The 12,223-nt window shown below is 38.2% G+C and overlaps 1 protein-coding gene across 6 annotated transcripts in view; it reads right to left on the reverse strand.

Annotated features, from left to right (window-relative positions):
• Positions 1-5,161: 5,161 nt before the first annotated feature.
• PLA2G4A (phospholipase A2 group IVA) overlaps positions 5,162-12,223 on the reverse strand; it is a 193,912-nt gene continuing 186,850 nt past the window's right edge. For 4 of the 6 annotated variants that reach the window (XM_027082990.1, XM_027082989.1, XM_027082991.1 and 1 more), the window contains exon 18: positions 5,162-5,774. In XM_027082990.1, coding sequence (XP_026938791.1) covers positions 5,643-5,774 — 132 coding nt within the window. In that variant the 3' untranslated portion in view covers positions 5,162-5,642. Of the gene's footprint in view, positions 5,775-7,741; positions 8,294-11,545; positions 11,660-12,223 lie in introns of those variants that run through there. The other 2 variants (XR_003427981.1, XM_027082993.1) reach the window with 2 other exon arrangements.

The raw sequence follows: 12,223 nt of genomic DNA on the forward strand, positions 1-12,223 counted from the left end.
TTCATGCATTAGAGGCTTGTTTCATCATTAATTCTCTTGGTAAAGTTATGGATCCTTTATGTGATGTGAATAATATCTATTTTGTGAGTTTGGAAGTTTTGAGGGTTTCCTAATGTAATGTATTAGCGTAGGCTAGTTGGTGCCAGGGAATCAACCCCTAAATCCCAGGGATTTCACACAATAAAATTTATTTCTCATCTTGACTCAGCTGTAGCTCATATCACATCTGCTTGCATTTCATCGGGCTAGGCTGCAGGGGAATGGAAAATGAGCAGGAGTAAATTAAAATTGGGGGGAGGATTACTGTCTGCCACAGGAGATATATAGTCTGTTTGTTCATTTATTAATGTGTATATAAAGTAAGGCTTAGGGATCATTTGGGTTTGCAAAGCATTACTGTGCTTTTATTTCTGTTTTGCTTTGTGTTTCTGTAAAGGACCTCAGGATCACAGAATTGTTTTCATCTTCATCCTTCGCTCATGGCATTCTTATGGATGGTCCATACATGACCCTCTTCTATGTACGTATATGTGCCTGCATGTGTGTATTTAATAACGTAATAAGCACCTGTGGACTTAATAGCGAATATGAAAGCTCAGACTATGGCAATAAGTTACATCCAGCTGTGTGGTCCCTGCTCCATCCATCTGCTGATCAACACACACTCCCTGAGCCGGTGGTGAGTCACCTCACATCTGACAAATGGGCCAAGCTCAGTTTCATCTCTGCACCTCTGTTCATGCAGGTTCTCCAACTTAGAAGGTTCTCCTAACTTCTCGTGGCTTCCTTGAGAAGGAGAGCAAATAAGCAAATCATCCATATATTGCCACAAGGTAGAACCCAGGGAACTTTTATCATCCAGATCAGCCTTCAGGATTTGTGAGAAATAAGGACTTTCAGTAAGTTGAAGCATTACCGTCCAGGTGAATTGTTGTTTTCCCAAGTAAAAGCATAAGGTATTGGCTAGCTTCATTAACTGGAATACTCAAGAATGCACTGCATAAGTCAATTACAATAAAGAATTTGCTTCCAGGGAAAATGGATGTCAGTAGCACATGAGGGATAAGAAAAACAGGGTGTAGAGGAATAACAATGTTTATTGCTCAGAGGTCCTAGACAAACCTCCATCCTCAGCACTATTTTTTAGCCTATGATTTATTTCTTTGGCTTTTATTCAGTAAAGAAAAAATAGTATTTACAGTGATCATCTGTAAGAAGAGTTAAAAGAAGAAATCATGGATATAAAATGAAAGCCACTCATGTAAACCTCTTTAATTCTTTGAGAATCCTCCAACAGAGGTTCTGCTGCCAAAATTTTAATTTTAACATTTTGAAACAGTGCCAAGCTTACAGAAAGGTCGCAAGTAGAATTCGAAAACATTTTTTTTCTTTTGTGAGTCATTTGAAAGTAGGTTGCCAGCATGATGTTGTATCATGTAAAAATATTAATGTGTACTTAATACAAACAAGGATACTCTGCTACATAACCACAATCAAAATCAGGATTTTAATAATGATAGTTTACTATGATCCAGTCCTCAGAACTCATTCAAGTTTCAACAGCTATCCTGATGACGTCCTTCATCGGAACAAGAATTCAGGTCAGAGTGAAACGTCTTCAGTTGTCATGTCTCTTTCATCTTCAGTCTAGAACAGTTCTTTAGTCTTTCCCTGACCTTAACAATTTTGAATATTACAGACAATTATGCTTGAAATTTCTCTCATTTGGGCTTTCCTGATATTTATTCAAGAACAAATTCAGGTGATGCATCTTTTAAAAAATTTTTTTATTGGGATATAGGTAATTTACACTGTTGTGTTAGTTTCTGCCATACAGCAAAGTGAATCAGTTATACATATATCTATATCCACTCTTTTTTGGATTCTTTTCCCATATAGGTCATTACAGAGTACTGAGTAGAGTTCCTTGTGCTATTCAATAGGTCCTTATTAGTTATCTATTTTGTATATAGTAGTGTGTACATGTCAATCCCAATCTCCCAATTTATCCCCCGTACCCCGCTTTCCCCCCTGGTAACCATATGATATTGCTTATATGTGGAATCTAAAAAATGGTACAAATGAACTTATTTACGAAACAGAAATAGAGTTGCAGATGTAGAAAGCAGGTGACACATCTTTGACAGGACTACTGCAGAAGTGATGCTGCATTCTTCTCATTGCCTTGTATCAGGTGTGCAAGACTTCAATTTGTCCTGTTACTGATCATATTCATTTTTATTACTTAGCCTGCCTGATTTCTCCATTGTAAAGTTACTCTTATTTCCCTTTGTAATAAATAAGTACTCTGTAAAAGGGCATACTTTGAGATGTTGTAAATATCTGATTCCATATTAAACCATAAGCTTATTTACCTATTTATCAAGATGGAGTCATGGTTTCCAATATTATTCAATGAGTCATAATCTCTTCCTATCAATATTTATTCTAATGCTCAATTTCCCCCAATGGAGCCAGTGGGTGTTCCTTCAATCTGGATTCTGTGAGTTTTTGACAGGTCCCAATCATTCTTTGAGCACTTCTTTGCTTTCTGACGAATAAAATGGTCTAGGATCATTTTATACTTTTCTTTTCCCAGCCCTGGAACCAAATTCTCCAAGGAGCCTGGATTTCTTTTAGTAAATAATGGGATTTAAAGGCCAAAATCTGGGCACCAGTGTTCTCCTTGTTCTTGGGGTGTCACTGGTCCTATGTCTTCTCACCAACCTACCTAGGGAATCTCTCTCTCTCTCTCCATATATATATATATATATATATATATATATATATATATGCTTTCAATTTCAACCTAATACTACAGAATACATTCTGGTTTTCATTTTCATATTTGTTGAGAACTTCATCATTTGTTGAGAAACCTGGCTTCCACTACATTTACTACATTAATTATTCAATTAATCTCCATGTGTGTAACCAATCTACATTGTCAGGGTTCTTCCTCTGCCTGGATGCCCCCTTGACACTTCACGTTCTCATGTCCTACTTTGATTCGTTGTGGTTCTGTGACCACCCCCACCCCCACCTACTTGTCTCTGCCCTACCTAATGGTTTTAGGATCAAATAGTTTAGGAAGTAAAAAGAGAAGAGGGGGGAAAGAAAAGGAAGAGGAACGAGTACCAAAATTTTTTTATGAAGTTTTTAAATATTAGAACAAAAGTATTTGTGTCTAAATTTTTTTTTCAGAAGGAATGAAATATGCGTATATGTATACATACACACACATACATACACACATACTAAACTTTTATCTTAGTGTTTTTTTTTAATTAATTTATTTTATTTATTTATTTTTGGCTGTATTGGGTCTTCGTTGCGGTGCGCGGGTTTCTCATTGCAGTCGCTTCTCTTGTTGCGGAGCACAGGCTCTAGAGCGCAGGCTCAGTAGTTGTGGTGCACAGGATTAGTTGCTCCGCGGCATGTGGGATCTTCCCGGACCAGGGCTCGAACCCGTGCCCCCTGCATTGGCAGGCGGATTCTTAACCACTGCGCCACCAGGGAAGCCCTATCTTGGTGTTTTTATTACTTATCAAAAAAGTTCCCTGAAAATGATCAGATTGCACCAGATGAAGTAAAGTAGGATCCCAGTCATGGGCATGAACAACAGGCAAATGCTTATGTCAAAAAGGCAAAGAACTAAGCCCAGATCACTGAGGCATGTGGATGGTTTGCAGGAAGACTAAGAGGACATTTCACTTATCAGTGATTCATTGAGACAGAGATAGAATGAAAAAATGAATTTATAGATTTAACTTGTCATCAAAATGTATTTTTATAAAATCAGAACTCTAGCAAATTTATAAATGAACAAATTGGTAACACTGAACTAGTTAAGGAGCCTCTGTTATTGGCGTTAAGAAACTGAAGGCATGTGAACAAAGAAAAAGCAAGGACCCTAGATCATTCCAGTTTTATAATCAATAGTCTTTATAGTGTTCATCTAGTTAGTTTCTAGGAAGCACTGTCAATTGTGATATAGAGGCCATGAGGTCAAGAGCATAGGACTCCAGCTCAGACTTTACTAACCTTGGACAAGTCTCTTAACCTCTCTTGGTCTTGTTATTTCACAGGGGTATTTTGAAGGACAAATTAAATATAAACAGTATTTCTATGTCTGGAACAAATAAGTGAAAATTCATGTTACCCCTCCCACTCTGCTCTGGGCACATTGGTCTCTTTCCTGTTCCTGGAACATGCTTGGCGCTCCACCTAAGAGCATTTGCATTTGCTATTCCCTCTGCCGGGGAATGCTCTTCCCTTAAATATCCACAGGTCCTGCCCCCTCAGCTCTTTCACATCTTTAATCTGATTAACTTTCTCATTGTGATCTTCCCCAGGGCCCCATTTAAAATTATACACCCCCAATATTTTCCATCTCCTTCTCTCCCTTCTTTAATTTTCTCCTTAGGACTTATCGGTAACATTCTAGAAACTTATTTGTATTGTTCACTGTTGGTCACCTCCACTAGAATATAAGGTCCTTGAAGGCAGGCAATTTTGTCAGTTTTGTCCAGTGCTGTATCCCCAGACCCTACAACATGCCTGGTGGCCTGTAGTGGGCATTCATTTGCTGTGTGCATTAATCAACCAATGAAAGAATGAACTTTCAAGTGTTCCCTTCCTGTTACATTTTTTTCTTTCTTCACAAGTAGAAATGTAAATGAAATGTGAGAGGAAAAAAGAGACATGAACAATGAGATTAAAGAAAGGTAGACTCAAAAAAAGAAGGATGAGAAAGCCCTTATATAGGGAACACTAACTCTGAACCTTAGCAGTTCAATGGTAACAAACCACAGTCATGCAATACAGATTGTCCCTAAGACAAGCCTTGCAGATACAGCCCTTGTCACTCTTCTGGATTCTTCTCTGAGGTCAACTGCTCTCTGTTGGACAAACAGGGTAATATCAGCAAAGTAAACTAGAAGTGGTTAAATTTTTTTTTCTACACTTTGAATAAATGTATGCCATTTGCTCAACAAATTATACATACTTTCTAAGAAAAATCACCATGATTTAAAATGATGTTTCAAATTTGAGTTTAGGTTTAACTTTTGTGTTTGAAAGCCATGAATCTGAGCATCTGTCATAGCAACGGTGCAATATTTCATTAAAGATAACAAACAAAAACTCAGTTACCTCTTGCTCATCTGTATATAGACGTATTTATTTCATATATGTATCTACGCATATATAAATAAAAAATAGTGTTGTCTCATGGCACAAATAAATCCAGTCAGTGACTTACATTCACGCACAGTACAAAGAATTCCATATTGAGACTGAACCTTTAAATATTCTAAAAAAGAAACCACATTTTAAAAAAGGGAACACATAAGATAGTTGGTGAGGAATGTCTAAAAATACAGCATATGTCCCTACATTTGCATCAGGAAATTCATACTGATAGAAAATGTAGCTAAGTATATTTTTACTCAATTGACATCATCTGTCAATCTAACAAACTTTTAAGGGTATTATTCTATGCAGCTAAATAACTGCAACTTTGAGTATTAACCAGTCTCTTGAGACCAGTGTTAATATCTGTCCTGTGCTTTTAAATCCAGTTGTCACGGAATTTCAGACTGCCTCTGCATCAGAAATTGCTAAGCTTTCCAGTACACAAACTATGCTGTGGGTTTGCTTAGAAACTCCTTCTTGAAGAATCTTCTTGCCTCAACACTACTGAGGGAAACAGAGCAACGAGATGGATTCTGTCTTCTATATTCAATGCTTTCAACTATGGCATTCTTTATTACCTGTGAATAGAGGCAAAAGATGTATAATTAGTGCTGTTCTGAACTCACTGAAACATTTGTTTGGTCAAAAATATATATATATATAATTTACCTTTTTATTATCGTATTCTTTTTAAAATAGAGAAATCTCTGAGTCATGCATGTATATATTTATTTATTTTATTCAATTAATTTATTTATCTATTTGGTCGCATCGGGTCTTAGTTGCGGCTCGTGGGCTCCTTAGTTGCAGCTCACTGGCTTCTTAGTTGTGGCACGTGAACTCTTAATTGCGGCATGCATGTGGGATCTAGTTCCTGGACCAGGGATGGAAAACAGGACCCCTGCATTGGGAGCAAGGAGTCTTAGCCACTGTGCCACTAGGGAAGTCCCTCATGTATATATTTAAATTCAACATCTCCATTACACTTAAAAAATTTTTTTTAAATTGATGTATAGCTGACTTACAATGTTGTGTTAGTTTCAGGTGTACAGCAAAATGATTCAGTTATATATATATATATTCTTTTTTTTCAGTTATCTACCTATCTATTCTTTTTCAGTTTCTTTTCCATTATAGGTTATTAGAAGGTATTTAATATAGTTCCCTGTGCTATGCAGTATGTCCTTGTTGTATCTATTTTATATACAGTATTGTGTTATCTGCTAATCCCAAACTCCTAATTTATCCCCCTCCTTTCCCCTTTGGTAACCGTAAGTTTGTTTTCTATGTCTATTTCTGAGTCTATTTCTGCCTTGTAAATAAGTTTGTACGTTTTTGTACGTTTTTGTACATTTGTACGTTTTTGTACATTTGTACGTTTTTAGATTCCACATATAAGTGATACCATATGATGTTTGTCTTTCTCTGTGCACATTACACTCTTGTTCAGTTTGTATCCAGATACTATTCCTTCCCCCAGCAGAGAAAGAACTGTTGTGGGAGTGTCCCAGATTTTTTTTTAAATTTATTTTTATTAATTTATTTTTGGCTGCGTTGGGTCTTCGTTGCTGTGCGCGGGCTTTCTCTAGTTGCGGCGAAGGAAGGCTACTCTTCCTTGCAGTGCATGGGTTTCTCATTACGGTGGCTTCTCTTGTTGCGAAGTACAGGCTCTAGGTGCACGGGCTTCAGTACTTGTGGCGTGTGAGCTCAGTAGTTGTGGCTCGCGGGCTCTAGAGCACAGGCTCAGTAGTTGTGGTACACAGGCTTAGTTGCTCTGCGGCATGTGGAGCATGGGTCCTTTCCCGGACCAGCGCTCGAACCCGTGTCCCCTGTGTTGGCAGGTGGATTCTTAACCACTGTGCCACCAGGGAAGCCCCTGTTTCAGATTTTTTGCTGATAAAATAGGGAATAAAATATGTGTAACATGGTAAATTTATCTTCATTCTGTCCTTCATGGGGAAGGTAGTAAGAGGGAAGAAATAAGTAACTACTAAATCTAGAATTTATGTCCTTTATAGTTAGTAGATAAGCAGAAATGAGAGACCACAAGGAAGTACGAGACTTTCCCTAATCCTAATGAGAAAATAAATTGCTGGAGAATTGCCCTGCTTCCTCAGTGAAACAAATGCAGTTATAAAACATGGATGTCCTCTATCTAGGAAACACCATGCTTTGTGATTTTATCGATGATGGCTATTCTTTATTCAGAATAATCTCTGCATATACCCAAATTAATGGTGACTACAACCTCTAAGAACCGCTATTATAATTATCATGTACTTTTTTTGGTATGATGTTAACCTAGTTAGGAACTTTTGGAATGAAGAGAAAATCTGGAATTTGGTTGAAGCAGTTACTACAGAGCAATGGGAATCGGCTTTTGGAAGAGAGGCCTGGATAGTAACCTTGGCTCTGATGCTGTTTTTTTTTTGTGTGTGTGTGTGTGGTACGCGGGCCTCTCACTGTTGTGGCCTCTCCCGTTGCAGAGCACAGGCTCCGGACGCGCAGGCTCAGCGGCCATAGCTCACGGGCCCAGCCGCTCTGCGGCATGTGGGATCTTCCCGGACCGGGGAACGAACCCGTGTCCCCTGCATCGGCAGGCGGACTCTCAACCACTGCGCCACCAGGGAAGCCCCTCTGCTGCTGTTTTTGAACCCTGACAAAATCAGGAAGACTCCATTCTCAGGATAGGACTATACAATTTCATCGTTGTTTTTTTTTTTTAATTAATTTTTATTGGAGTATAGTTGCTTTACAATGCTGTGTTAGTTTCTGCTGTACAGCAAAGTGAATCAGTTACACGTATACATATATCCACTAATGAGACAGAAGTTTCAGGGCCAGAGGCAAGTCACATGAATATGCCACGATTCACTTTTTTCCCTTCCCCAGGGGTTGTGAGGCCATGTTAAGGTATTATACACATGCTTTTCAGCCCTCTACCATGGGCAGGAATACTTGGCAAATCTGAGAAGTTTAGAACACCATTGGCCCTTCTCACTCAGAGCTGGTGTGGCCCTCTTGGCCTTGGAGATGTGTGCACAGTAGGGTTTTCCCATTTCACATCCAATCTAACTGGGCAAGCTGGGTTCAGTACCTGGAGGAGAGAAATGTTTGACTTAGGTGACACTAACATGCAGTTAATATTCTGTGACTTTATGTAAGGCCCAATGGGCAGGGCCCTCTGTTCTCTAATGCTAACTTCAAACAAACTGTCATATTCTAGAAAGAGGGACTTATCACAGGAATGTGATACCTTTGCTTGCTTTATGATTTTTAATTTTATATATATTTTCCCCAGAAGACAATTATATATATAACTATATATATATAAAATTGTCTTCTGCGGAAAATATAAAATACACATATTTATTTTAAATAAATATATAAATGCTTATATATCTATATTATAAATATATAATTATATTATATATAACATGTAAATATAAAATTATATATATAATTATATATATATAAAATGGTCTTCTGGGAAAAATGGGCTCAAATGTTACTGAGTCTTTTAAGCAAAGCAGATATTAGCTGACCCCATCTTTCCCATGAGTAAGGGAAACATAATTCTATGGAGACGGAAGAGGGGGCTTCAAGCCTATGAAGGACACCTTGATAGAGGGCCTCCAGGCACAGTCACTTCTTGGCTGTGTGAGATCAAGGGGAATTAACTTATATCCTTGAGCCTGTTTCCTCTTTAAAATGGAAATAATAATACTAATCTTGGCTTTTGTGGGAACTGGAGATCATTTATATAAAGCACTTTGCACAATGCCTGGCACATAGGAAACAATCCACAACTAGCATCTATTTATTGTTGGTATTTTTAAGCTGACCATATGTGAGGACATTTAAATTAGATGTGAGCTTTAATTTAGATGTGAGGCTGTAAAGCTTACTAGAAACAAATGCACCATGTATAGCCAACAGCGGGCTTATTATATGGTAAAAGTCAGCAAATCAATTCTGCTATCAAATGTGTCCTACTACATCTTCTTTTAATAATCTCCCTGTCTTTCTAGAGATCATGTCAGCAAGTTTTCAGTTGGTTTCTCCTACTGAAAGGAGCACCAAAGCAACATGAGACACACCAACCCTCATTGCAGAGAAGTACCAAGTAAAACTAAAAATCAGTTCTTTACTTTCCAAACACCCAAAAAGCTTTAAAATATATTAAAAAAAAAAAAACAACTGCAGGGGACATTGTGCTAATCATGACTGCTGTCAACTTCTTTACAATGAATTCATGAGCACAAAAAGATCAACAATAGCAATATTATGAACTAGTGGGTTTATCATAGTTGGCCCTTGGAAGGTGTTTTTAGTAAACAGGCCATTCTTTTAAAGGAAAATGGATATTCACATTTATAGCTGAAAAACCCAAATATGCAATTAGAATGTGCATGTCAAACCACTAGGTGGCGCATTAACACTGTGAAACCATTAACCAGGTTTTTCAGATTACCCGCTTGTTGTGATGTGTAACAGTGGTCCCCAACTTTCTTGGCACCAGGGACCGGTTTCATGGAAGATGATTTTTCCTCAGACCTGGCAGGAGGGTGGGGCGGGGGATGGTTTCGGGATGATTCAAGTGCATTACATTTATTATAAGTGCGCTTTATTTCTATTACTATTACACTGTACTATATAATGAAATAATTATGCAACTCACCATATTGCAAAATCAGGGGGAGCCCTGAGCTTGTTTTCCCGCAACTAGATGGTCCCATCTGGGAGTGATGGGAGACAGTGACAGCCGAAGTGTGTTGCTTATGTCCAGTCTACTCCGTAAGATGCAGCTTGATTGTCACTTGCTACTCACTGATAGGGTTTTGATATGAGTCTGCAAGCAGTTGATTTATTATGGTCTCTGTGCAGTCAAACCTCTCTGCTAACGATCATCTGTATTTGCAGCCGCTCCCCAGCCCTAGCAACACCTCCTCAGCTCCTCCTCAGATCATCAGGCATTAGATTCTCATAAGGAGCGCGCCACCTAGATCCCTCGCATGCGCAGTTCACAGTAGGGTTCGCGCTCCTATGAGAATCAAATGCCGCTGCTGATCTGACAGGAGGCGGAGCTCAGGCGGTGATGTGAGTGATGGGGAGCGGCTGTAAATACAGATGAAGCTTCGCTCACTTGCCCGCTGCTCACCTCCTGCTGTGCGGCCCGGTTCCTAACAGGCACTGGTCCTGGCCCGGGGGTTGGGGACCCCTGATGTATAATCCTGTGATGTAAACCGAAGTGGCTGAGCTCAGCGTTACATCAGTTGCTAAATGCAAACCTTTCGGCGTGACACATGGTACAATCAGATGTGTTTGAAAAGGCGATATGTTATATTTGAGTCTTCCTATTTTTTAAAATGATACTAGGAGTCATCATCAATAGTGTTTACACCTAATTTCCTCTTTCATTCCCCCCCAAAAGTCATTGAGAGACCAAATCCTTCCCGTCAGTTTTATCCTTGCAGGGGTCCTTATATCTCAACCCTCTTCATCCCCATCACCTATCCCCAAATAAGACTGGTGTCATCTTTCACCTGTGCCATTTAATAGTCTCCCTATTTGCCAGATCCTTTAAATATTTGGCAGTAAAGGCATAAGGAAAAAAAAGAAAACATGAAAAATGTAATCTTTCCCCCAAAGGAACAAATTTAGAGACGTGAGATTGGAAGCGCTCCAAAAGTAAGTACTGGATTCACACAACAGAAATTTTAAAATGAGCCTTAAAAGAAAGTTACAGTATGTTTTGAGAGAGAAATAAAAATTATAAATATAGCAGAATGCAAGAAGATATTCTGCAGTAAATTACTGTGGATTTACTGGCTAATGCCTGCTTCCCAATAGTGTCATGAAAGTAGGGGCCTTAAGTAGTCTTGTCATGTTTTATCCCAGCACTTAGAACACGGAAGGGGAAGAATAAAAATTTGTGAAATTAATGACTGCCCAGAAGGTGCTCACTGGAGGTCAATTAAATAGGATAAAGCTCAACTCATGGAGACAATGAGATTTGAGTTGAGTTGAAGGACAAGCAGGATTTGATAAGTGGAGAGGAAAGACTGGGCATTCTCAGTAAAAGGATAATCTCATAAAGAGGCTGAAGATGGAAGGTCATGGCATGTACAGGAAACATCTGGGAAGTGGTTCGGCTGGAAAGGAAGCTGTGTTTGGGGTATACTAGGACATAAGTCTTCTTGAAAGATAGATGGTTCAAAAGGGAGGAAAGAGTGAGAAAAAAACCTTTGGCCCCATCTCAGCTCCTCAACATAACAGTGTGACTTCTAGCAATCAGCCTACGTAATCCATGATTCGGTTTCCTCACATAGAAATAAAAAATACCTACCTCATGGGCCAGATGTGAATGCTGAATATTTGAAAAGGAAATATCTGGCTTATATTAAGCACTCAAAAGTTTTCCTTGTTCTTTTTGTTTTGTGCATTGCTGTATCCTTAGTTCCTAAGGATACAACACAGTAGATACTCAATAAATATGTATTGAATTAATAAGTAAGATATAAAAAGATTATAGGTAGCATTAAAGGTAAATGAATATGGCCTGATATAGAAGGCCATTATAACCAACAAGGACATACTGTATAGCACGGGGAACTATACTCAATATTTTGTAATAACCTAAAAGGGAAAAAAAACCTGAAAGGGAACATATATAGAGAGAGATATAGATGTAGATATAGATATCCATATATGTATAACTGAATCACTGTGCTATACACCTGAAACTAATGCCGTATTATAAATCAGCTATACTTCAATTAAAAAGAAAAAGAAATGCCTAGAGATATCACATAAAAAAATAAGGCTATGATACATAATAAGCTTCTAAATTATTTTGTAAAAGATAAAAACTTTAACTTGTACCTAGACACTCTTAACATGATGATGAAATATCAGTAAATGAAGAAGTAAATACCAGTACTTCTGGATATACACTTTTCCTCATTTTAATTAACCCTTAATATTTAACACTTTACAGGATCAATGGAGAAAGAATTTTAAAAGC

This window comes from Aethalodelphis obliquidens, unplaced genomic scaffold, assembly GCF_003676395.1.
Source record: "Aethalodelphis obliquidens isolate GAN/ISIS:26980383/991018 unplaced genomic scaffold, ASM367639v1 scaffold48, whole genome shotgun sequence".
Lineage (NCBI taxonomy): Eukaryota > Metazoa > Chordata > Mammalia > Artiodactyla > Delphinidae > Aethalodelphis > Aethalodelphis obliquidens.